The following is a 27,326-nucleotide window of genomic DNA, read 5'->3' on the forward strand; positions in this document are numbered from 1 at the left end:
CATACAATGCATTAAACCCCCCTAAACCAAAACAAACCAACAACAACAACTACAATGATGTACAGACCCCAATTGCTTAATTTCACATCTCCACAGTTGTGCTTCATCTTCAACATCACATACTTAGTCTTAAATTTCCTTGATTCCTGATTCAATGATGCCAAATGCTTCTTCATAATCTCATTCTCTGCTCTCAGTTCCTGCCTCTCTTCCACAAGCCTTAGTATGATGTCCCTTTGCCATTGAGTCATTTCTTCATCATGCCAGTAAAAATAATTACATCCCCTACTGTTTGTTTCTGCATCGAAATCTGGGCAAGCAACAAATCGTCTTCCTGGATTCTCTTTTGTCCAAGAGGTCATCAATGAAGTGTGTAATCCGCACCTACAAAGCCTTGTACTTGGTCGAGCAAGTTGCATACTCATCTTCAACCTAAACCAATTGATATTGAAGGTTAACTTCTGCTCAATTGTTCAATTGTGTAAAAAACCCAAATTTACACACAAAACCCTAAATAATTTGTTCAATTATCACAACATTAAGGGAAACAAATCATTTACCTTTTCAAAAGTCTTGCTTTTGCAAGCAGAAATGCGCGAATCACCAGGAGGATGAACACTTATGTGATTTACAGAGGAAATGATGAAAGGATTTGGGTGAAAGATCAGTTGAGAAGTTCAGTTGGCTTCTCTCATCTGATTTTATATCAATTGAGTTGTTGGGGTAAATTTCTAAGTTACTTTGTGTTAATTAAGGTTAATTAGGGGGTAAATGGTTATAATTTGGGTGGGTTAGGTTTATTTAACTTTAGTTGGGTTAATATGTGGTTACACCTGGGTTATGACATCATATGTTGAGTTAAGTCACCGGAAATAGCACTTGGGTAGTAATCGGTGCAATTATGTTGAATGTGGGGTAGTAATTAGAAACTTTTTTTTTGCGGGTAGTAATTAACAAGTGGCCTCTTTCTGAGGTAGTAATTAACAAATTTTCCTTTTTTTTATTATTTGCTTTATTTATTACGGAATAAGAGATAATTCAAGTGGTTAGAGTTTTATTCCCGATTACATCAGATTTTGGAATTGATTCTCACCCCAGGATATGTCTGGATCAAAACAATCATTTTGAATTGTCTTGACAAAAACTAAGTATAACACAGTAAAAAAACACGACCGCATTGGTAAGTGTAAGGCCCCGTTCACTTCATCTTATTTTTATTGAAGTGAAATTATTTTTGCTGAACTTAAATTATTTTTACTGAACTTAAATTAATTTTACAGAACTGAAATTATTTTTGCTGAAGTGAAATTATTTTTACTGATTTTCTATTATATTTTTTTCTTCAAGTTTACTGATTTTTACTGAATTGAAATTATTTTTTATTGAATTGAAATTATTTTTGCTGAACTAAACTTATTTTACTGAACTGAAATTAATTTTACTGAACTGAAATGATTTTTACTGAATATTATTTTTTTTTAGGTGAAGTGAACAGGGCCTAACACTTTAAAAAAAAACATGGTGGGAGTACAGAGTATTACACTTTACACTTCCTCCATTTCTTTCTATTTGAAACAATTTTAACTTTACAATATTTATAAACTTCACTTTGGGCGATTTTAATGATTTATAGTTAAGAAAAAAAACCTTGCTAACTAAAGACCTTGGGTTTAGGTTAAGTTTGAGATTTTGTTAGATTCATTTTGGGTTATGCTTTTACAATCTACAACTTTTTACTTATAGATAAAAAATAAATGCAATCGAAAAATGCATTGACAAACTTCAAAAAATAAAAAATAAAAAAGTACAGGAAAAATTATACTGTGATCTTGTTTGGTTGACAACATAAAATGGGAAAGTGAAAATTCATAGGATTTGATAAATTAAAATGTTGTTTGGTTAACACAAAAGGCAAAAGTGGGGAAAGTGGAAATTCATGCGAATTCAACTTCCCACAAATAGGGATGGCAACGAGTCGGACTCGGAGTGGATTATGCTAAATCCGACTCCGACCCAACAGGAAGTCGGAGGCTAAATCCAACTCCGACTCCGACTCTGAGACTCCGACTCCAACTCCGACTTCATTATCCGACCTCCGACTCCAACTCCGATCCGACTCGACTCCGAATTTTTTTCTTTATTCAATATACTTTGAGAAATTGGGCTATTTGGGCCTTTACAACCCACACCCAATGCCACCATGACCCACACAAAAATCCACTATCTATTGGAGTCGGAGTCGGATAATCCGTCAGAGTCGGACATTTGTCGGAGTCGGATTTTTTTCTCGGATTTTTTTGTAGGATTCGACTCCGACCCTCTGCCGACTCGGAGTCGGATTATTTTCCACGAATCGAACTCGGATTACTTTTTTCTCGGACTCGGAGCGGATTTTTTTACCTCAAATAGGGGTGGAGTAGGGTCGGATCCGGACTGGATTGCCATCCCTACCCACAAAACAAGAGAGGTAAATTACCTAGCCCCCTTGATCAATCAAAATTCATGGGATTTTTAAATTTGCACATTGCCAACCAAACAAATTTAGGAATTTCTAAAGATGGGCGTGGGCCGTGCCGGCACGTGGGCGGCACGGGCCCGGCACGATTCTGACACAGCACGGCAGCCCACTTGTGGGCCGTGCCGTGAACAAAAAAATTGATTTTTTTTTAATATACATATATATTTATATAAAAAAAAAATTCAGGTTGGCCCGCAGCCCGTCACGGCCCGCCAGGCACGTGGGTCGTGCCGTGGGCTGGGGTGTGCCAAAACTTAGCACGGCACGGCACGAGCCCTGCCCGGGCGTGGCCCACGACGGCTCGGCACGACACGATGCCCATCTTTAGGAATTTCATAAGGGAAATAACTTCCCATGAAATGCAATTTCTTATGAAAATTTAATTTCTATGTCAACCAAACAAGACCTATGTATTATATATAGTCATTATGTCCTTTATCACTCCACACCCAAGAATAAAATAATAATAATTTTTTCATTTAAAAAAAAAAACTTTGATTCCATGTTATTTTTCTATTTTGGTGAATTTTGGTCGTAAAATCCCACATTCACTTAAAAATATCATTTGCTATTCACTTGTTCTCCTAAAACTACATGCAAATTCAAAAGATATTTTAGGCATACATAAAATTCCATAACAATTAAAGGGTGTTTGGTGGGTAGAAATTGGCCTGGGCTTTGGAAATGGGAAATGAGGTGGGAGCTTATAAAACGCTGCTTATTTTTGTGTGATTTGGAATATAAACTAGTTCAAGGTCTAGGCGATGCCCCGAAATTTGTTTAAATAAAAATCAAAAAATTACCTTAAGTTTTAATAATATCTTGAAAACATTATCTTAAATTATAAAATAAAAAGTAGAAAAAAAAATGGGAATAGAAAGAGATAGTAGTTTATGTTTTACAATTAAGGCCCTGTTCTTTTGAGTTTCTGGGCAGAGTAGAGCAGGAGTCAGCAGAGTAGAGCAAATTGCAGCAGAGCATATTGCAGCAGAGCAGAGCAGATTTTATTATCATTATTATTATTTTATTGTTATTATTATTATTACATTATTATTATTATTATTATTATTATTATTACTACTACTACTACTACTACTACTACTACTACTACTACTATTTTATCACTATTATTGTTATTATTATTGCTTATTATTATAATCATTAAATATTATTATTAAATATTAATTATTATTATTATAATTATTATTAAATAATAAGTATTTATTATTATTATTATTATTTAATATTAATTATTTATTATTGTTAAATATTTATTACTTATAATTATTATTAATTATTATTATTATTATTATCATTGCTATTATTATTATTATTAAATATTAATTATTATTATTATAATTATTAATATTAATTATTTATTATTATTATTATTAAATATTAATTATTATTATAATAATTCAATATTAATTATTATTTTTAAGTAGAGTAGGGCAAAGCATAGCAGAGCAGAACAGAGCAGCTTTAAGAACGGGGCCTAAGTAGGGAATTCATAATATGTTTAAAAACTTTTGAAATTCAACTTAATGAAAAGTTACAACTCAAAAATATTATTTAAGTATTAGAGTGTCATTAATTGTGGAATAAAATTACCGGGAATCAATGTAGTTATCTACTTGATATAAAAATAATGGTCATAAAAATTGAAAATTCCAAGCGTTATGACTTATGAGGGATTACATATGGTTTAATTATTTATATGTCATGTCATGTCATCATCTATTTAGTGCCATGCAAAAAATCTCATTATGACATGGATTGACATATGTCGTCAACCTATTGTCCCTATGAGATTTAATAATATTATAGATAGGTTTATTCTCATCATCCCATCTATTTATGGGGATGGAGGAAAGTAAATTATATAGATGAGAATCGAGAATAAAGAGGAAGAGATTAATGAAAGGAAAAAGGATAAAAGAAAAAAATAGTAGGGGTATTATTATAACTTTGATATTATTCGCAATCAATTCTATCACAACCCCAATCAAAAGATTTATCAATATTTCATTGAATCCAATCCAATTCTTACCATTCAAGACCCCATTCACTTCACCTTATTTTTACTAAACTGAAATTATTTTTACTAAACTGCTATTATATTTTTTTTTCTTTAAAGTTACTGATTTTTATTGAACTGAAATTATTTTTACTGAACTGAAATTAATTTTATTGAATTGAAATTATTTTTACTGTATATTATTTTATTCATTGGCGAATCTTAACCGAAAATATTAGAAGGGGCCGGGATTTGAATCTTTTGCCTCTCACTCTAAACTAGTCACTATTTTATAAGTAAAATGAGGTTATTTAAGTTTATTAACTAATTAATTACAATAATTTACCAGGGGCCAGGCCTCAAATGGCCCCGGTGGAAGGTACCCCTTTGATTTTATTTAAGGTGAAATGAAGAAGACCTAAGTTCTAAGTTGATTATAAAAAAAAAATTTTAAAAATTGCAATAATTTTGGGCTGGCTAATTTGGCAAAATTTCAAGGGTCGCTTTAAAGCTCGGCCCACAAGTCTGTCCTGTACTCCAATATGGGCTTCGGCCCAACCCATTTGTAGTCACCGCTAGCAACTTTTCTGGGAAAATACGTATTCCGTACATAAAAAGGACTCGGTTGTGAATACACCGTGTGGGACACTTTTCTGGAAATTCCTCAAGATGCAGGTATGTATTCATTCTCTATTCTCCTTCTTCAAACCTGTTGATTATCTTAGTTAACTGAGTTTCGAAATTATCTTTTTCCTGCGTTTGATTGTCAAAATTAATCGATCTAATTTATCACATAATCGACGGCAACTTTCATTTTACAAAACCCTAATTCTGAGTAATTACCCCCCCCCCCCCTTTTTTGTTGTTGTGAAATGCTTTTTTGTGGTTTATGCTCTTTGTTGAACCATAATTATGCTCGAATTTTTGTTCCATTACTTTTGTTTATACCAATTTAATGTATTTTCATCAATGGAATTTTGTGTGCTTTGTTAGGAAGGCGAGTTGGTATTAATGTATGCTGTAAGGATATTGTATAGTATAACTGTTTGGCGGGGAATTAGTTACTATAACACAACGATGATGAGTTTCAGGGGTTAGAGGACGACGTTTGAGTTAAATTAGTACTCGTGGCGAAGGTGACTCGGTGTTTGAATATAAAGCCGAAAAGTGGACAGTTTATAATTTATAGGCTACCTTCCGTCTTAATTATATCAAATGAAACATGTGTTAGTTGTGTTGGACTATGCCACATTATGTGTGCATTCTATGTGGTATCATACGTGGAGGGTGGATCGTTGGTTGATAAATGGTTTAGTTTTACGGAAGTGGTGGTATTGCCACACGCCTTGGAGTATCTTATACGAAGTATTAACTTCTCTGTTAGTTTGTCATTTTCGGACTAAGGCTTTGTTGTTGTTAGTTTGTTAAGCATCGACTAAACTAATCGAGTTCCTGTGTCACTAATGGCCAAATGAGTACCTTGTTACTACTTTCACCACGATTACTGCTTCACTGCCTTCACTTCTGAACTCAAATGGATTAGTTCACTTTAACTTCAATGCTTTGATAAACTGCTATCTCAATATTGGTCTGACCATGTGCTACTATTCTTGCTTGCTCATTGCCAAACACCTTCACTTTCAATTCTTGCATCTCTTACCCATCATCCAGGGCTGCCTGTTTGAGAAAGTACCTTCACTCGTATGTTATCAAACATTGTGTTGGGTTCAAGGCCCACTGCGCGTACCTCATTTGTTAACATTTATACGTCTTTCCCAATTCCTAAGGCAATGGTCAATCTTATTGCTTGTAATGAACATGGTTCCACAATATGGCTATTTGAACTAATGCCAAATCCTGATGTTTCTCTTCGAATAGCTTTATCAACAGATTTAGGCCTGTTTGAAAAAGCGCACCTAAGGCACGCCTTGAACCGCCTAGGCTATGAGGCTCAAGGCGCTATAGGGGGTAAATGCTTAACTTGGTCTGGGCGAGGCTTTTGTGGTTAGGCGCATGAGGTGCACCAAAAGCACATGAGGTGCACCCAAAGCGCATGAGGAGCACATGAAGCAAACTTCAGCCAAAATTTTTTAATTGTTCATATAGTGCACCTCACTTCAAAGAGGTGCACTGTGGCGCTTCTTAGGCGCTGCAGAACCCCTCTCGCTTTAGTATGCCTAGACCTGTTTTTATACACATTGGCGTCTTTAGGTACAGGAAGAGCTTTGTGTCTAGGGAAGCAGCAATTGAAAGGGTTTCTTATTAAGAATGAAATTGTGTTGTCTGTTATCATTGAGACTACACTGATCTCAAAATAAGTTAGATTGTTTGGCTAGTTCTATAGGAGTGTTCTACCAAGAAGGAATGCAGTCATGCATCACGTGTGTTTTAGTTTCTCGTTAGTTTTGAATGTTGAGGAGCAGATAACTCTAAATGTTTATTGAAAGGATAATGCAGGAGATATTTTGGCCAAACTAGGCGACTTATGTTTCTGTGATTTGAAATTGAATTTTTTAGATTTTTCGCCCTAGAATATGGTGTTGCCCCTAGGATGGAGCACCATGGTAATGTAGTTGATCTGGTGATAGCTTATCAAGATAATGCCCTTTGAGCTTGATGGCATTCATGGATCTTGAGTTTGGTAACGAAGAAGGTGGAATTTGAGAATTTAGTACTGCAGTAAGATAGGAATTTACAAAATCGAGCATTTATTTTATTGACACTGCACAAAGCTCAGCATTTGTGTGCTGATGTGAAGCTTTAGTAGGAACTTGTGAAGCCAGTTGGCTATTTGGTTTGCGTCATTGTTAAGCTACTGAATTTGTGCAAGTGGAAGGCTAAGTTGGTAATTTTTCCTCCTCAGTGATCTCTATCCCTTGCTTTCTCAATGAGAATCGTTGTGTGAGGAAACTTAGCCCATAATGAGAATTTAGGGGATACTAATGCGTACTATCCTCTTATAGTCTGATAAACTCAACTGCAGTTTACCAGAATAGATTCATTTCTGCACATATAAGTGACTGGCCTATTTTTCTGATATTTTTTTGAAGTGATGGCAAAAAGGTAGAAAAATAAATTAATTATAAACTCTTTGTTTAGGGGTGATGCTCCAAACATATGTATATTGATGAGCTTTAGGTGTATAATATATTAAAAGTTGAATTCCTACTCTGCTGTATTTGGTTCAAAGTGTTGATATAATTCTTTTGTCTTGTAGGCCAGTGATAGATTCAACATCAATTCCCAACTTGAGCATCTTCAAGCAAAATATGTTGGGACTGGACATGCAGATCTGAACAGATTGTAAGTAGAGATGGAAATATCCAGTGGACCACCCGCCCACCCGCTCCACCCGCCTTATTGGACGGGTGAAAAACCCGGTTTAAACGGATGATAGGCGGGTGACGGATTAACGAATGCGGGTGACGGATTGGATTCGGGTGGACAATTTTCACCCATCACCCGACCCATCACCCGAATATTTCAAAAAATACAACATTCCATGTGTTATTGTTAATTTAAGCTTGGATTTGAAGGCTTTGAGTTTTATTAGAATTTGGATGTTTATGAATTATGAGTTCAAAAATCATCCGATAATTCAATAAGTTGATATTTCGATGAGACGTTGACGCTTAGGACACACTAATATAATTTTTAATTTAAATATTCATATTGTACACCCGATTATCACCCGAACCATCCGTTTTACCCGTGGGTGATGGATGGATGGATTCGGGTGGATGTTTTAGTGGGTGGGGTGGATGGAGGCGGGTGATGATCCACCTGCCCCGAACCTGATCCATTTCCATCTAATTGTAAGCTTTACTTCTGCTTGATCTTTGGATCCTTGACACCTTTGTAGCATGATGCCTGTTGGTTACTTGTTTCTAATCTCTTTTCCTATTGAACTGAACAGTGAATGGGCTGTTAACATCCAACGTGATAGCTATGCTTCCTATGTTGGGCATTATCCTATGCTTGCCTACTTTGCTGTCGCAGAAAATGAATCTATTGGAAGAGAGCGCTACAACTTCATGCAGGTTTGTGTGTGCAGTCATCTATTTTTGTTCTCTTGTGTTAGTTATGTAAGCTTTATCTCTACTTCTTATAAAGTAACCAAAAATTTGACTTGAGATTATCCTACAGTCACTAATGTCGTTGCAGTCTGTTGATAGTCTATTTGTGAAGTAAATTCGATTGGCCTTTACACCAAGCCACCAAGGTCTTGGCCAATTTTATTTTTATTTTTATTTTTTAATTCTTCTATATCCTTCATAGGACGTAAAACTTCCCAAAAAGTACCAAACAATTTAACTTGAGTTTCCCTTGATTGTAATGTCACTGCGGTCTGCTGATGGTCTATTTGTGAAAATTTTGTTAATGGAACCAAAACCTTGGATATTCTACTAACCCTTCTATTGCATCCTCTTTTGCTTTACATATTGCTCTCTCTTTTCTCTCACGAAAATGTTGTATGTTTTCTTGCAGAAAATGCTGTTGCCTTGTGGCCTTCCTCCTGAAAGAGAAGATGATTGAGAGTTTCTGGCAGATAGAATAGTTATATGTGGCCTTTAAATCTAGCTTCTCTTTCATGTTTGTCTGAAAATTAAGACGTGCTCCATAGCAACTTGATGATTTCGCTTGTCAGAGTGGACGTTTGGTTTATACTATAGTTGAATGGAACACTTTTTAGGCTTGGAAGCAAGGTGATTAATTTTAATTGTTGTATTCCCCCTAAATATCAAACTGGAATATCAATTACCATTGAAAGATCAAGACTTTTGTTTGCAGTATTTGATTTGATACTTCTGCCCATTTACATACAGGTTCTACGTGAAACCTCGAGACTGTGGTTAATGGCTTATTGCTTAGCTTGATATCTTTTGAGGGCCATTAACTTCGCATAATTAGAATCAATTTGGTTCCTTCTTCATGGATAAGCTTAAAGTTTTACACTGTGAAACCATTATTATGCGGTGAGAAAAACGGAATCACTTATTGAAATCTTTAACTTGAAAATCTATGCTTTGATAAAGGATTTGTCTTTGTTATTGAAGTTTAGTTATCGTATGCTTAGTAATTATACTACGATTATAATACGAAATATGATATTATGAGGTACAAAGGTTAATGTGGTTGAACTTGTTTACACGTATCGTCATATTATGGTAGTCAGATGATCAGATCCAAGATATGAAATGAATTGTACTTTTACGGGTTTCAAGGAACATCAAGTGTGCTAGTCGCTACACTCAACCAAGACTTTTTGATCGATAACTAATTCATTTTGGATTAAATACTTATCAAGTTAACACTCAAACCTATTCTAACGCTTTCTTTTTTTTTTTTTATTACTCCTTTCATATTATTAGTTGAAACACTTTTTATTTTAGGATTTTCAGATACTCTATTTTCTCTATATTTGGCTATTTATATTTAATGATTTCTCTAAATTTGTTCTTTCAAAAAAAAAAAAAATCTAAGATAAATTTGTTCGATTTCTATATACCTTTGTCTAATCAATTGTAAATTTGTAACCGATAATGAAACAAGTCATTTGCCCCAAAACAATGACAAATATGAATTTCTTTTTACTTTGAATATGTGCTTATAGACTTATAGTTTGTATTCGATTGACCTCGAATGTTCCAATCCCTGGGCATAATCTTGATTCGTGAATGATATCCTTCACAAAAATCACTTGATATATACTCTCGTCTTAGTTAGTTATATAATGCCATATTGCACTATCTTCAACTGCATATTCAAAAAATTACTGTATAAAATATATTTTTAAAGGCACACATCAAGTGAATCTAATAAAACTTTACATGTGGAATCATGAGATGGAGCTCATAGCCTCCGTTTTTGTGATAGGATGGGCCCTTTCCATAATTTACCATTTTTTTAAAAAAAAGCTTTACATCAATATTATTTTTCTCATATATAATAAATTAATAACTATTTAATACTACATCGTTAAAGTTTCTTAAAGATAGAGGGTTTAAATGTAACCAACAAAAAGTGTACTTATAAAGATTTTCATTACTATCATTACTTGTGACATACTTTTATTTAAAAATAATCATTAGATAATGCTCAAGATCTATTTCAAATCATAGACGTGCCACAACACACTCCATCAACTATATAATAATACTACGTTGTATACAGTCTAACAACTAAGATATTGCTGATCATTATCCACTCAAAATTTCAAGAATTTGTGGATTAAAGATAAGATGAGAAAATCCAATGCATTTCCTTCCAAAGATGTGACAGACAGACAAACAACTTAATAAAAATGCATATTATAGGCCAACATCATACCAAACAAGGGTGGTGGATACAACAAATTTAATTATAGATTCAAGGATACAATAAAACATTATTGATGGACCCATAATATTTGGAATATAAGGACAATCCTATATTTATATCTTGAAATTGAAATAATTCAGATGTACATTTTTTGCCCTTGTGTTTTTCAGGCCACATAAAACTTTAACTTATTAGTTATAACTATGTAACTGCTCCTTTATACATCTAGCTTTCTCAATGATAGACCTATTTACTCTGCACCAAAATGATGATTAACTTCTGCGTGATACGCCACTTTGACTATTAATCCTTTGAGACTTGTCCTGAACGGCTGAACTGCGATTACAAAAACAATCTGCTTAATTATGGTCACTTTGTCACGTGCTGACAGGTTCACTGTGCTTGTCCGGTGATAACCTACTCATCTCGATTAACCGAAAGCTTATACCCTGGCATCTACCTGGATGAATTAGGAAGGAAACATTACTTTATGATGAAATATCAACCAATAAGCAGAACATTAATATTTGTTAAGCTCAAGTATCTGCTAATTCTGTCATTCAATGTCATAAGTTTGATATCATATTATAAGGTCACAGGTTCAACCATTCAATTCCCCACTAGAGGCTGTTGGGTCCTTCCAACCTGTATAAGGGGTTCCCAATGATATGGACCTCAGCAGATCCGTCTCTCATAAGACAGCCTAATATGCTCTTCTAGTGTAGATACCTTCTTAATTGGTCGTGGATTATGGATTGCGTTGGCCACACACCCCCACCGCCCATAATTTAAAAACTTGGACCTAATCCTTTATGACCCATTACTTTGTTCAATCTGATCTCGATCACTAATATGAAAACAACTCGTTATATAATGACAAAACACCCTTGTACGAACAGCCGTCAAAAGTAGAGCAGGCTATTTTTCTCCCAACTTTCTCTTCTGTAGGAAGCTAAAATTAGCTCAAATTTGTCTCTAATCCTCTAGTCTTCTTTATTTTTCACCTTTTGGCTTCATTTTTCCATTGGAAAAGGAGGGGGTTGGGGTGGTGGGGGTGGGGACAAATTTTGTTTATGATCAACCCAAACTTTTGGGAATGTCATGTCCATAGTATATCCACGAAGTCCTTTTAATTATTATTTCTTTACAAAAAGTAGAGTTTAGAGGTTGCATGACATATTTCTTGACCAATGCACTCTTTAAATCCCCCTTTACCTTCCCAAAAATGATTTATAATATGTATTACACTTTTTGAATGACGGACAGTATTACACAAGGTCACACGAAAAAAACAATTATTTGTTTGCTTGATGAAAAACCATTGTAAAGAACTAAAGTAAATCATTTTTACTATACATCCCACATCAGACACGAGCAACTCAGGCTAATAGACAAGAAAGTTGTCTCGTGTGGTGTGTGATTGACTAGATTGCATGTAAAACATCCATTATTATAAAATCCAATCATCTTTAATGAGAGAGAGTTTATGAGCTTACCTTACGAGCAGAACCTCTCAAGAATCCATGTCCTTGATTGTAGCTTGATGATAGCTTGGGCTTAGAATCAATGCTGGGAGTTGATTTCCTAACATCTGTTGCTTTCTCTGCCTGTACCAAGTATGAAACTTAAGTACTGTTCTATAATATCAGTTACAATGTCAATCCAATATGAAAAAAAAGAGTTTTACAATAAAATTACAGAGAGATAGCTAAAAGCAATATCAGATACAAGTATAACTCAATTGCTTGTTTAGCCTTCTCAATGACTAATTACGATACATAAGAAATGCACGCACATAGCTAAAAGTTTCACACATATTTTTTACAAGAACAGCAAGAGAAAATTACAGCCAAAAAGATGTCAGCTGGTCCACAATTAACCACTGTATTATATATTCAGCATAAATACAAATTTTATGATATTTAAGATTATGGATGATGAAACATATATTTAACAAGCTCTAAGGATGCACACCTTCAATTTGGACAGAAGATCGGTGTTTCCAGAATCTTTTATGTTGGTTTTTGGTTCTAGCTTCTTCGGAACCTGGATAAGAAATTGCAATTAAACATGTGAGCTATCAAGGTAATAAAACAAGCTAAGAATTCCAAACATAAGAACTTTCAGTTTCAGTAAGGTATAAATGGGTTTTCCAGAGAACATACCTCTCTCTGTTGTCTTCCCTGATTTAGACTTTTTGAGCCAAAAGCAGGTACAGCTTTACCATTTCTTTGATCCATAGCAATGTTTTTCTTTATCCTATTATGGAAAGTTTGGAAACATAATGAATATTCAGATTTCTTGGAATTCAAAGGTCAAATAAGAAATTAGTATAGGAACCTGTTTCTCAGAATAGATAGTAAATAAAGGCAAAACAACTAATCAGAGCACAGTAATCTTTCTCCAACGCAATGCTTGCCCCTCCCTGGGGTGGCAAGCAGAGTAAAGATAGATTGGGAAAGGAAGAAAAGAAAAGGGTGTCACAGCTGAAAGTCTATGTGAGCTGAGGCAGCCCAGATACCATGTTCACAGACAATTTTCACTCAGTTGGAAAAACAATGTAGGAATACGGACCGCTGACTTTTTTTTGATAAGCTTAGGTTATTTAATATAAGTTCCTAATTACTATTTCTGTCCCAAAAAAAGTATTCATGATCTAGTTGGATTGTCAATACACGAAATATTCCCCTCCTATAGAGTCGTCTTGACAGACCTTAATTATTTAATAATAAAAGTTTCTTCAAGATCATAATATATTATTTTTTTCATGAAAAGCAATTATCTGTTATCCAGCAATCAACCAATTATTTCCAAAACTTTCTCATCAAATCATATCTTAAAGTTTAACTTCAGCATGCCCTTTTCGTTTCAAGTTCTTAATCACTTCATATAAGCATTATATATTCAAATTAGCAAGACTAAGCATGCAAACAAAGAGCCATTAAGTCAAGCTTACCCAGGCAATTGTGATGTCTTTTTTGTTCCTTGTGGTACAGTAATTGGATCTGTTGCCTTCCCTGTCCTGGAGATCCTGGCATTCGTGAGAAATAATTTTTGTTTAAAAAAAAAGTCATTTTTTCTGATTAAAGACCCTTGAAGCTGAACAATCCAGCACTTACTGGGCAAGTACATAGCTAGCAACATTTAAAAGCATAAAAGAATGTCATATGGTGGGCATAAAACATAAAGACATTACCCTTCCTTTTTCTTTTGAACATTGTCAGGCGTAGTAACCTTCACTTCAATCTTTTTGGTTGCAGACTGCAAAGATTCAACTTTACAATGTAAGCTCAGTGGTAAAATATAATGTGCAGTAACCTCCCACCACCCATAGACATCATGACTAAACTCATGTAAAAATTCATATTACTTTTAAAAAGTAATCATTAAAGAAAAAAAAATCACCTGATTTGGTGTAGTCGGTTTCACTGAACTAGGCGGTGAAAGTTGATTGACATTCCGAAAGGCCCTGAATGCTCGTTTTACAATATCTTTATCACCCATCCTCTCCATGATCAATGAATTTCTCATTGGTGTAAGTGATGCTGAATCAGAATGAGCTGGTCCTAAACTGAAAGACATGTGCAAGGATGTAGGCAGTACTCTCTTGCTTTCAGGTCTAGTTGCTTTCTTGCTCGACAGTGGAGTGCAACTATTTTCCTTCTGAACTGATGGCCGTGTGGTAGGCTTAGCAGTTTTTGTCAACTCAGGCTTCAATGACTTAGGAGTAGACATCATTGGTGACTTTGGCATCGATGCAGCAGGTTTTTTCGGGATTGGAGATGCAGGTGTTTTCTTAGAATTTGTTGTATCAATTGTCTTCTTCACCAAAGTTGCGGGGATTGGCGATGCTGGTTTTTTCTTAGAACTTGTTTTATCAGTTGTCTTCTTCACTAAAGTTGCAGGGATTGGTGATGCTAGTTTTTTCTTAGAATTTGTGGTATCAGTTGTCTTCTTCACCAAAGTTGTCTAACATAAAATTCAAGGAACATGAAAAGCTATGTAACAATCACAAAAAGAAGACAAAATAGACTAGGATAAGAACAATACCTTCTTCGTTTTCATTGGATCAACCAATTTTACTGGGTTTTTAGCTCCTTTCTCTGCAATTTTTCGTTCTACAACCTTTTCTAGAGGCAATACCTCCTTATCATGCCACACTCGTGCTGAAGCGGTATCTTCTTTCACCAAAACAGGTTCATCTGGTTTCTCTATACGAGGGATCTCCACTTTAAGACATGAATCTTCATTCACATCCACCAGCTGGGTCTGTATATCTTTGTTTTCTTTGATCAAATTAGTGCCACTATTAGAGTCAATAATAAGCTCTGGCAATAAATCCCTCTTTTCTTCATTCACATCCACCAGCTGGGTCTGTATATCCTTATTTTCTTTGATCATATCAGCACCATTAACCTCCTCCTCAAAATGCTCAGGCTGTATATCCTTCTTTTCTTCGGCCACACCAGCCTCGTCATTGAGTTCATCAATATGCTCACTCCGATCAACCATGATATCCGCCACTTCATCAGTGAAATCAAAATGGTCAATCAGATCATCAATATGTTCCCTCTGTTCAACCATGATATCTGCCTCTTCATTTGATTCATCTACATCAACACGATCACTCAGTTCATCACTATACTCACTCACCTCACTAGTGAGATCCGCAACTCCATCTTCTTCTATTATGATATCAGCATCATAGCCTATAATATCAATATGCTTCACACTCACTTCATCAGTGAACCCACTAACTTCACCTGGCACCTCAGTTCCGTCAACAGAATTCTGAGTGCTCGATTTCTCAACATCAAACTCTTCCTCACTGGTGTTACACATCGAACCCACTGGAAACTGATCCCCCAAATTCGCATATTCCTCTTCCTCCCTCTTCCTTTCCAGATCCAATAACTCAGCTTTCCGAGCAGCAATCCTCTTATAATGAGCCTCGAAATACGCCTTCTTTTGCGCAACCGATCCAGGTGTAGAACACTTCTCAACTTCCTCCAAGTACTTGTTAGTTGGGAAAGTAGACCATCTCTCCCAACAAAGAGAATCATGCTCAAATCTACCAAATGACACTGATCCTTGAAGACATGGGAGTGCAAAAGACTCACCCATCTGTATTAATATACACACAAACAACAAAACTTCTCTTTCCTTAGAAACCACTAATAAACAAAATCATTAACAACAACAAACAAAATGCTAATAACTTACCACTTCCCAATTCAGCAAACCAACATATTTAAAAATAATTGTAATTATCATAAGCAATCAACATAGATACCAAAACCATATATTAATTCAGAATCCTAAAAGATACAAAATCCAAATAATATCAAAGAAAAAAGAAATCATAAAAGTTACATAAAAACACAAAAAGGGGTTACCATAAAAAGAGGAAAGGAATTAATGGGGTTACCTTGGTATCAACTTTTGGAGCCTCAAATAATGATTCACCCATAGATTTCTGCAAGATCTTATCAAATTATGACCTACAAAAAACCCCAATTGGAAAGATTAAGCAACCAATATTGCTAGACTAGAAGTATGACTAACACTCCAATTATTATTGTGAATCAACAAGATCACTCATATGAAGACAAAAATAATTGTATATAAGAAGAAAAAAAAAACAGTAAAATAATTTATAATAAGATGAAGATCAAATCTAAGGCCATACCCCATGTGATAATGTTTCTTTCTTGTGTAATGATTTAAACCTTTCTGAAAAATAAAACTTATATTTTCTATTTTTCTATTTATTTTTCAGTAAGTACTGTAAATTATAATAATTCTGCTCTTTTTGGCAGTTCACTACTTCCAGAAGTTACTAAGCTGTAAACCAAACCCCACATGTAATCATCACATGGGAAGAAACCCAGATCAAATTCAACAAAAACAAATCCCATCAACCAAATTACAAAAATTAAGCAAGAATTGATAAACATATTAGTATACAATGTAAAGGGTGTAATATACTCCATTAACATGAATAAAACAGTTAAAATTAAAAATTAAAATTAGAAAAAACAAAAAAACAAAACGAAAGAGTAATTTGTGGGAAGTTGGAACCCACCAAAGTTGGCAAATAAAAATGACAGACATCTTGGAAGAAATTAGGAGAAAACCATGAGAAAGAAGACAACTAAGTAATTCTGGTAAATGAAGTTATTGACAACGAGAGAAATGAAGCATTTTTTAGCTCAAGATTAAGAATAAGGCCCACTTTCGAAGAATAAGGGAGAAGAGAGAGAAAGAGGAGAGAGAGTGGGATACTGTGTGAATGATGAGGGTGGTGGGAAAGATGCATAAGAACGGTTTGCACGTGATAGGTCTCGACTTTTTTTTTTTTTTTTTTTTTGAATTTTTTGCATTTACTTCTTAAGTAATTATGGAGGACTTGCTATAATAATTATTGATTATAAAGTTTGCTCATAAAGTACTTAGGATTATAATTAGGATTAGGATGAGAGAAGGAAGATGGTTTATGGATATGCTTTTGGTTGGGTCATCTTATTTTGTGGTACGATTTTGACCATCGTTTACCTTATTATTGGCCATGAATCTATGTTATACAACTTGAATGGTAATGTAGAAAAAATAACATGGTTATTTCTTTTTTTTTGGATGTTTCAAAAGACAAAAAAACTTTACAAAAGAAGAGATTGATTTACATTATGGAGCTAGAAGCAATATTAAATAGTATCACAGTTAAATGTGGAGTAAACCTAATATGAATAAAATGAAATTTGATGGATTGGGAATGAAAAAAAAAAAGATAATCACCCCATTATGAAAGGAGATATTTTATGAAACCATGGTTTGAACTGTGAGAAAGTAGAGGAGGATATTGAAGAGATAAAGTTTGATTTCCTTCACAAGTCAATTTGGCATGAATTTTTCCCTTACAAAAAGTAAATGTTACAAAAATTAAAAGATTTTTATTAGAAATTTAAGCGCGGTAGAGATAAATGAAAGGGAAAAAAAAAAATCAAAACAGAGAATAATTGACGTGATATAATGAGAAAATATATAACAATTATTTAAAGTGTTGTCTTTAACTCAAAAAAAAAAGGTAATTAATTAGTTTTTAAAGAGATTAAAGATAGAGTGTGTATAGAGCGAGACAGCTAATAATCGACCATAAACTTATAACACACATCTTGAGGGAAAAGGAAAAACAGAGGAAAAAAAAAACCCTTAGACATTGCTAGTAATATTTGATGAAAAATTAAAATTGATTTTCTTTCTTTCCTCGTCAAATGGTAAATTAAGTTATGGATGTCATACACAAGTATGTCTATTTCTTAAATGGGAGATGGTTAATATATTTTATTTTACACCTTTCACTATTATTAAAAATTCATTAAAATAACATTTGATAACCAAATACAAACTTACGCAGTATTTTTTTAAACGTCATAATAAGTGAACTTAGTAAACACACTAAAAAAGAGGATCATTTATTTATTTTAAGCACTTTTCATCAAGACATTGTCACATTTGAATGTGCTAGAACTACATTACAAAAAATAAATAAAGTTTAATAATAGATGAACTCATCTTAATAATAATAGATGATCTCAAAACAATATTATTGTAGGAAATATTACAATATTTTTGAACATCATAAAATAATACATACAACTACTATTATTATCATCATTATAATTATAATAATTATTACTATTATTATTATTATTATTACTAGTTGAAAGCCCGTGCGATGCACGATTTTTTCATTTAAGGTTTTAATTATTTGATTTATTGTGTTTAATAATTTCAGGCAAAATTACAAAAGTTTAATTTTAATTTTTTATTCATTATAATTGAATTTATTAAATATAAATAAATTGTAAGTACTCCGTATGATATTTCATCCGTTACATAAAATCTTTCATGTGAAAAGATTAATTTTTAATTTTTTAAATAATTTAAATCCTAAATCATTATTCGTCGTTTTTTGTATATCATATTTTTTATTTTAATAGATTCACCAACTTCATTGACAACCATACCTACTGTATCTAATTAAAGTGGATAAATTGAACAGTGAAATGTTAGCAAAAATAAAATTGATATAAATTAAATCTATACATACATAAAATAAATCAATCCATTTATCAATATATGAAAAATTGTTGCAAAATTGATAAAAAATTGTAATTGTATATTTTTTGCTCGAATTTAATTATCTAAATCGTTAAGTATCCCAAATAAATACAATGTAAGTAATAATTACAAATGTAAATTTAAACATTGGATTTAAAAATTACCCGGACATTGATGACCTAAAACTAACACAAAATTCGCTTGATGGGGTTTTATGTTGATCGATACGAAATTTTGTTGGTGTCGTATGATGCATTAGATCTGCTGACAGGATAAAGTCGTATCACCTAATCAAAAATAATTCCTAAGTTCCTCTAACTATGCGGATAGGGAAGAAGGGTCGATCCACAGGGAAACAAGTCTTCCTATTCCTAATTAATTAATATAATCTAAATTATAGAATAACTAAATTATAGATATGATGAAGTAAACTAAGGGAGATAAAAGTAGGGAGAAATCAATGAATAAAAGCCTAGGGTATAGGTTCACTAATAAATAATATTCCAGGGTAAAACATAATAATCAATCATCAATGCATCAATTAATCAGATCATAAAGGGCTTTCACTACGTATTACAATCACAGAGTTAATTTACCGGTATTAAATCTCATCTCTCGAATCTTGACTTAACCATTTATAAATTAGTCTGCCTATTGAAACTAAGCCTAAACATAATTCTCATCTCTCAAATCTCGAATCCATATTACATAACTCATACAATTAAACCAGGCCTAATCTAATTGCATAGCATTAAATCAATCAATAGGAAATTAATCGAGCATTGACAATCAACAACAATAAATTACCCCTTCATATTATTTATGGATCCCCATAAACCCTAGAAAGAAAGCTACTCACACATAATTAAATCTAAACTAACCAAAGCAATTAAACAAGACATGATGAAATAAAGAAATTAAATTACTGAAAATAATAGAGAAGATATCGTTACCAAAGTTAACGGAAATAATGGACTGAATTAAGAACAAAGTTGTAGAGTTGTAGAGAGAGAAAAAACAATGAGAGAATTCTAATCTAAAAACTAAGTAGAGAGAGAAAAGCTAAGAGAAAAGGTCCTAAACTTGCTTAACAAAAACGTATTTATATTAAACTAGAAAATCCTAAATTTAAACGAACTAAAACGACGCCTAATCTTCTTCCAGAAACACGCGCCCGATCGGGCGCGCCTTTTTCTTTTGTAAAACATCTCTCGCGCCTGGCCGGGCGCGAGATCGGGCGAATGGTTCTTTTCTTCTTCCGCCTCTCCCGGTTGGGCGCGCCTCAGGGGCGAGGGCGGCCTGATCGAGCGAGGCTCTTGGGCGTGGGATTGGATTTCGATTGGGTTTCGATTCTTTGGCCCAATTCGGATTTCCTCTTTGGGGCTTTAATACTCGGTCCAAATGCCTCGGTATCCCATGCGTCGAGCCTTTAATCACCGATTCGATGACTCTAACCGGCCTTGGGCTACGAAAAGTGGTCGTGCTCCTCCAATGCTCGTAGTTGCTTCATAAAATCCCGAGAAATGCTCTAATTGTGCAATTCCCTACAAAACTCAACCAAAACTACGAAAACATTATAAAACACCAATTAGTAATAAAAGTGGCTTTAAAGAGCCAAAAACACTACCAATCATGACCAAGGGACGGGGGTAAAACACTATATATAATAGACATGTCATCTGCATGTAAAAACAAAATTTAGTAAATAAAACACAAACATATATAATCGTTAAGTATTCTAAATATGTAACAATTGCAAATACAAATTTAAACATAAGATTTTAAAAATAGCTAAAAATTAACACAAAATTGCTAATACAAAATTCGCTTGATGGGGTTTTGTATTGATACGAATTTTTTTTGTGTTGTATGATGTGTCAATTTATGATGGTAGGTATCACAAATTTTGACTTAATTATAATTAATGAATAATTTTTATTTCTTATCATGAATACTATCAAAATTTATTAATGGTAGGCAACAAAATTTATTATAATCATTTATCATTTGAATATTTTTTATTTTAATATCTTTTTGGAGATTTATATTTTCCTATATTTTTTTGGATTTCTTTAATCATAATATTGATTTAATAAATTTATCTCTTCCTATATTTTTACTTTATCTTTTTTTTCCATTAAAATAATTTAATTCGTGGATTATAATTTACGTGGAATTAAAATTTTAGATATATCAAATCTAATTCGTTAATTTTATCTAGGTGGCGTTATAATTTTTTTTAATTCAAAAATAAAATACAAATCTTTTTTCTTATCGGTCGAAATAATTATATTTCTTATGTGACGCTCCGAATGCTCTAAAAAAATGCCTAATTTATTTATATATACTAGATGAAAGCCCGTGCGATGCACGATTTTTCATATATAAATCTCAAGAAATGATATTTTCGTATTTGATTTATTTTACTATTTAATAATTTCAGACAAAAATAATAATAATAATTTAATTAAAGTGTTATTTCCTATTAAACTATATTTTTTAATGTAATTTTTAATGCGACTTTATTTATTGTTGTTTTGTATTTTATTTGTGGTGGTTTGTTATATGATAATTGAATTTAAAACTTTGAATAAATTGTAAATATGATATCTTTCAAAAAAATAAAAAATTGTAAATATGATATTTTATCTGTTACATATTAGGATAAAATATTTAATGTGAAAAGATATATATTTTTTACATATTTAAATCCTAAATCATTATTCATTGACTTTTAAAAAAAATAGAAATATTAAAAAAATAATAAAAAAAATGTATACTATTTATGTTCTATTTTGATAAAATCACCAACTTCGTTCACACCCATATCTCTTCCATCTAATCAAAATGGACAAATAAAACATGTTAGCAAAAATAAATTTTATACAAAATTAATTTTTATAGTCTTATAAAATAAATTAATATATTACCATGAAGTGAAAAATTGTTGTGAAATTGATTAAAAAAATTGTAATTGTACAAAATCAAATCTATGTATTGGAATTTTTTGTTGTCATTTTTATCAAATATTTTTTGTTATGTTATAAGAACCGTACATCACGGGCTTACATCATTATTTTGGAAATTAAATCATTATTTTGTACAATAGTATTTTGGAAAATAAAATCATTATTTTGTTGTCACTGACAATGCGTGAGATATTACTTCTTATTTGTAACGATCAAAAAGTATTTAATGGAGTAAACTTTTCTTTCAATTAATTTTGGATGAAATTGAACAAAGTTGGCTTTAATTGAGGTATGAACGTAATCACCCTGTAATTAAAAATAAAAATTCAGTTAATTTGATGACTTGATTAAGCTACTTAAATCACAAAAAAATTGTTTTAATCATAAAATTATTAATAAAAAACTAAAAAGGTTTATAAAAAAATTTAATAAAATGTAAACGATTTATAAAGATATAATACCTCTTCGTGCTTTGATTTTCCAATCATTCTTGCTCGAATTTAATTCTCAGATTAAATTAGATCTACATGTAAAAACAAAATTCAGTAAACAAAACATAAACATATAATCATTAAGCATTCCAAATAAACACAATGTAAGCAATAATCACAAATGTACATTTAAACATGGATTTTAAAAATTAAACTAAGCATTATGCATCCATTGATGACTTAAAACTGACACAAAATTACTAACATAAATTTCACTGATTTGGTTTTACCATTCTTGATTTAGTTTGTATTGATACAAACTTTTATTGGTGTGTACGATGTGTCAATTTATAGTGGTAGACATCAAAAATTTTAATTTAATTATTATTAAGGAATAATTTTTATTTCTTATCATAAACACTATCAAGATTATCTTAGATGTATAAATCCTATATTTAAACATGATTTTTTTGAAAAAGATGATGTAAGCCTGTGCGATGCACGGTTCTAGTAAATCATTTTATTTAATTTAAAATTTTGTAAATTTATGAAGATCATTCATTAAATATATGGATAAAATTCCTAATATCATAAGATAATTTTTTAATTTTAACCCTAAAGTTATCTTTTGTTGTTTTATTTATTTTATGTGAAGCTTGAATTTAAAATCCCAAACCTTATTCACTAATTTTGCTTATGTGACAATTTAAATTTTTAATTCAAAAAAGAAATGACAAATCTCGTTTTTTTATTGATCAAAATAAGTCTTTTGCCTATGCGTTTATTTAATATACTCGTTCTGTTTAAAATGTTAGTCTCATTTATAATCGTTTAACTATTAAAATTTATGGGGAATTAGTCATATGAGATATAGTTTTATTCATCTCGATGAGTCCATTATTAAAATCAAACTTTTATAATATTTGTTAGGGAGAGATTAAAGATATTTGCGATCAAAAATTTGCATCCAAATATGTAAAAAAAGATAATTATTACTTTTTTTTTTTGAGAAGATAATTATTGGTTTTTAAAAATAATTTAAATTTTAATTATTCTCTATTCGTTGTTTTTACCTATGTGTCAAAATTCTTAAATCTTATTCGTCACTTTTGCTAAGGTGGCAAGTAAATTTTTTAATTCTAAAATAAATTATTAATCTAATTTTTCATTGGACAAAATAATACATTTTCTTATGTGGCGCGCCAAATGCTCCAAAAAAATGCCTACAAAGTCAATCAATTTACAAGAAATTAGTGGGGAGTCGAGATACGTACAATCTGGGCCCCCCACTCCTCTAGCTATAGCGAACCTGATCCTGTTGAAGATGTGAGCAGTTGCACAAGCACCTATATCCCGAGTCCTTGGTAACGCCTGAATCCGCTTCAGCAACACAACAACATTATTTTCTAATTTCCCTAAAGAAGAAAAGGAGAAGGGGAGAAAACCATAATCAATAGCCCTGCAATGCGCCCCATATTTGTCCCGTTTTCGCTGAGCAACAACCGACACAACACGACTAGGAACAAAGTCAGACAATCCTGATTGTGTCAAAGGAGAAGACCCCGTCAAGTCAACACACATCAAGGCCTCTATCCCAAGAATATTATTATTATTATTATAGCCTTGTAGGTATCATATAATAACTCCTAGACTACAACATAACAACACATAGCACTATTCTACGAGTACTATGTATATATACTTGTCCCATGATTATGACTTGAATACAAAAAAAACTTCCCTTTCATCTATGTTTTGCCTTCCAAGTTCCTTCTCTTTATCATTGCCTCTTAAGCTACTCAATTATCCATTTATTTTTTGTTAAAACATCACATTACTTTCTCTCTCCTCAATTTAGGTTTCTTATAAATAGTACCCCGTAGTATGATGTTCTATGAACCTTCAACAAAATAACACCCTTTTTCAAATTTTATTAATTTTATTTAATAACCATGAATTCCAATATCAAGCTTAAACTCTTTTTTATATTTTCTTTGTTATTGGGCCTGACCCAAGCTGACCCACAACCACTTCAAGATTACTGCATTGCAGACACAACGGCCCAACCTTGTTCCTTCATGAATGGCCAACCGTGCTTGAATCCGGAACTCGCTAGCCCAACACATTTTGCAACCTCGGCCCTATCAAAACCCGGTAACACGAGCAAGAACGCCTTTGGGTTTAGTGTCATCCTCACCACCAACCAGAACCTTCCGGGTCACCGGACTCAAGGCCTATCCATGGCTCGAGTCGATATCGCCCCTGACGGGCTTGTACCACCCCATGCTCACCCACGGGCCTCGGAGGTTACCACTTGCCTAAAAGGCGATATCTTAGTGGGCTTTGTCGATACATCTAATACCATGTATACACAACGATTGAGGCCCGGTGAGTCATTTGTTTTTCCAAAGGGGTTGATCCATTTCCTTTATAATGTGGACTCAAAAAGCCCAGCATTGGCAATTTCTGGGCTTAGTAGTGAAAACCCAGGAACCCAAGTAGTTCCAATTGCTACATTTACTTCAAAGCCACCTATGCCAGATAGAGTGTTGGAAAAGGCTTTTATGATTGATGGACAAGAAGTGACTAGAATCAGAAATCACCTCCAAGGTTGATCAAGTCCATGTAAATATGTATATCAATTTTATGATAATATCATGGAATTACTCAATTAATCATTTTGAAGGGTTTGATTTTTTTTTTTTTTTTTTTTCTAAAATTCAAGAAAAAATTGTACATGAGACAAAAAGCATTGTTTCAATAAACATAGGGGAAATATTTTTTCTCAAAAAAAAAAAAAAAAAAGCAATAAAATTGTATGTAATCTTAAAGTATCAATTGGTCGGGTCAATTCGGGTATCGGGTCAACCCGACCCGAATTAACCCGACCTAAAGTTGACTCGATACCTGAATTGACCCGACCCAAAATTAACCCGATACCTGAAGTGACCCAACCTGATTTTGACCCAAATTATACCCGAAATGACCCGATCCAAAATTAACAAATACTTAAAATGACCTAACTGATTTAGGGCTTAATTACTTTACCCAAATAAACACTTATCGAAATTAACCTAAATTAAACAATATGTATAGTATTGTGTGTATAATACTATTGAAATGTGCGTGTAATTTAATGCTCGTAAAAGTCGTACTTCATAAAGAGTTCCATTTGATTAAGAACACTAATTATTGTTATTGTTATTATTACTATTACTTTTAGCTTCTTCTTTTAAGAGTTATGTTGATTTTTTTTTCCACTATTCACTTTATCTAATTTGAATTTTGACAATTCAATGATAGTGATCATACATATGAAATAATACAGCCTTGTGTATATAGCACTGTTGGAATTGTCTAATGAACACATTATTAATATTCAATTGTTATACTTTATACTTACAAGCTAAGCGACACACGAAAATTCGTGTGTGTGGATATATCAGGCTCGATTCTCTGTTTTTTCTTTATAGATGGAAGGTTTTTTTTTTTTTTTTTTTCAAGATGGTAGTTTTTTTTTTACATGGTAGTCTTTTTTGTTTAGATGGTAGTTTTTTTTTTTAATTTTTAATTTTTTTTTATTTAAAGAATTGTAGCTTTTTTTTCAAAAAAAAGTAAAAAATAAAATTAAGAGGGGTATTTTGGGAAAGTGAAAATTTTCACCCAAAACCCCCTTTCACTTTATATATACAAGCTAAGAGACGCACGAATATTCGTGGGTGTGAATATATCAAGTTTAGTTCTCTGTTTTTTATCAAATGGAAGTTTTTTTTTTTTTTTTTTTCAAGATGTTAGTTTTTTTAAGATGGTAGTTTAATTTTTATCTTTTTTTAAAAAAAGAAAGACAAAAATAAGAGAGATATTTTGAGAAAGTGAAATTTATCACCCAAAACCCCTTTCACTTTATATATAAGATTGATAATTATAACATATTATTGGTCAAATTTCTACATTGACATAGACGAAGATTGACCTGACCTGAATTGACCTGATCCGAACTCAACCCGACCCGAATTTGACCCGACCCGATAATTGAACCCGAAGATTGACCCGAACTCAACCCGAAGTGTTGACCCGATACCCAACCCAACCCGACCTGAATTACCATTGACCCGAAACCCGAATTGACCCAACCGGAATTGACCGGACCCGAACCCGACCCGAACAACCCGTTTGCCAGGTCTATAATGTACTACTTTTGTTTCATATTTTTTTCAATTTTGGGGTATTATTTGTGAGATATAAAATACCCCAAAGTTGCAAAAAATATAAAATGGAGATAGTAATATATGTCCAAATGTCCACCCTCAATCTGAGCTATTGGTAAAAGGTAACAAATTAACAGCTAAGGAATTAAATTGACAACTAAGTATTAGCTACTATACCATGATTCTTACCATTCATTGCAAGATCCTTGTGATTGTTCCTAGTTTAAGGAGATTCATTACACATTATAAACAATATAAAGGTGTCCACGTTTGCAGAATGGCAACGGAAATTTATAAACAAAAATCACGTATGTCATGATAGAATCATAGAAAATCAGAAACTAATCAAACCCCAAAAGACAGTAACTCCTACATATGAAGATTATGAACATTGCTAAGGCATTGTTACATATAGATTTCTTACAATTAAAAAACTGAATTATACTCTGTACTGTTCAAATATTTTGTTTTACCAAACACCACATGCTAGATGGGCCTTCAAATATGATATTGCAACTGCTACTTTTAAAAAACTGTACAAGCTATTACTTTAATTAATGATTTAATGCAACTGCCACTTCTAGAAAAATGAACAAGCAAATATGATAATGCAATTCTAAAGATTGTAAGGAAATTGGACATGTATTTAAAAACAGTAAGAAATGAAAAGTGTATATGTTAAGAGTATATGTTAAGTAATATTTTCGTACATATATACTACACTGTCTTCATATTAAAGAT

At 32.6% G+C, this 27,326-nt stretch overlaps 2 protein-coding genes and 1 pseudogene across 5 annotated transcripts; 2 read left to right on the forward strand and 1 right to left on the reverse strand.

Moving 5' to 3' along the window:
- The first annotated feature begins 5,190 nt into the window (after positions 1-5,190).
- LOC145564075 (uncharacterized protein At4g14342) lies at positions 5,191-9,333 on the forward strand. The gene is made up of 4 exons (XM_081624426.1): positions 5,191-5,210; positions 7,753-7,838; positions 8,452-8,575; positions 9,024-9,333. Exons 1-4 carry the CDS (start codon positions 5,205-5,207, stop codon positions 9,069-9,071), a joined length of 264 nt encoding a protein of 87 aa, XP_081480552.1. The 5' UTR covers positions 5,191-5,204; the 3' UTR covers positions 9,072-9,333.
- Positions 9,334-10,862: 1,529 nt separating this feature from the next.
- LOC145562519 (uncharacterized) lies at positions 10,863-17,155 on the reverse strand. Of its 4 annotated transcripts, none has more exons than XM_081622821.1 (10): positions 16,942-17,155; positions 16,285-16,357; positions 14,907-15,980; positions 14,262-14,810; positions 14,053-14,117; positions 13,813-13,887; positions 13,022-13,115; positions 12,831-12,902; positions 12,353-12,463; positions 10,863-11,316 (listed from the first exon to the last, which is right to left on the reverse strand). In XM_081622821.1, the coding sequence occupies exons 2-10, from the start codon at positions 16,324-16,326 to the stop codon at positions 11,299-11,301; spliced, it is 2,100 nt and encodes a 699-aa protein (XP_081478947.1). In that variant the 5' UTR covers positions 16,327-16,357; positions 16,942-17,155; the 3' UTR covers positions 10,863-11,298. The 4 variants fall into 4 exon arrangements, with proteins under 4 accessions (XP_081478947.1, XP_081478948.1, XP_081478945.1 ...); XM_081622822.1 differs by having other exon boundaries at positions 14,262-14,807; positions 16,942-17,154; XM_081622819.1 differs by having other exon boundaries at positions 14,262-14,825; positions 16,942-17,154.
- A 7,110-nt stretch (positions 17,156-24,265) lies between these two features.
- LOC145564076 (germin-like protein subfamily 1 member 1 pseudogene) lies at positions 24,266-25,167 on the forward strand (annotated as a pseudogene).
- Positions 25,168-27,326: the final 2,159 nt, after the last annotated feature.

This window comes from Chenopodium album, chromosome 10, assembly GCF_948465745.1.
Source record: "Chenopodium album chromosome 10, dcCheAlbu1.1, whole genome shotgun sequence".
In the NCBI taxonomy this organism is placed as follows: domain Eukaryota; kingdom Viridiplantae; phylum Streptophyta; class Magnoliopsida; order Caryophyllales; family Amaranthaceae; genus Chenopodium; species Chenopodium album.

Excerpts from the sequence above, each read along its gene's own strand:
- LOC145564075 (XM_081624426.1), top strand. Across the intron at positions 7,839-8,451 it reads CATGCAGATCTGAACAGATT|TGAATGGGCTGTTAACATCC; the intron begins GTAAGTAGAGAT and ends TGAACTGAACAG. Across the intron at positions 8,576-9,023 it reads AGCGCTACAACTTCATGCAG|AAAATGCTGTTGCCTTGTGG; the intron begins GTTTGTGTGTGC and ends GTTTTCTTGCAG.
- LOC145562519 (XM_081622819.1), bottom strand. The coding sequence starts at position 16,326 with ATGGGTGAATCATTATTTGAGGCTCCAAAAGTTGATACCAAG. Across the intron at positions 15,981-16,284 it reads CTCCAAAAGTTGATACCAAG|ATGGGTGAGTCTTTTGCACT; the intron begins GTAACCCCATTA and ends ATATTAATACAG. Across the intron at positions 14,826-14,906 it reads ATCCAATGAAAACGAAGAAG|ACAACTTTGGTGAAGAAGAC; the intron begins GTATTGTTCTTA and ends ATTTTATGTTAG.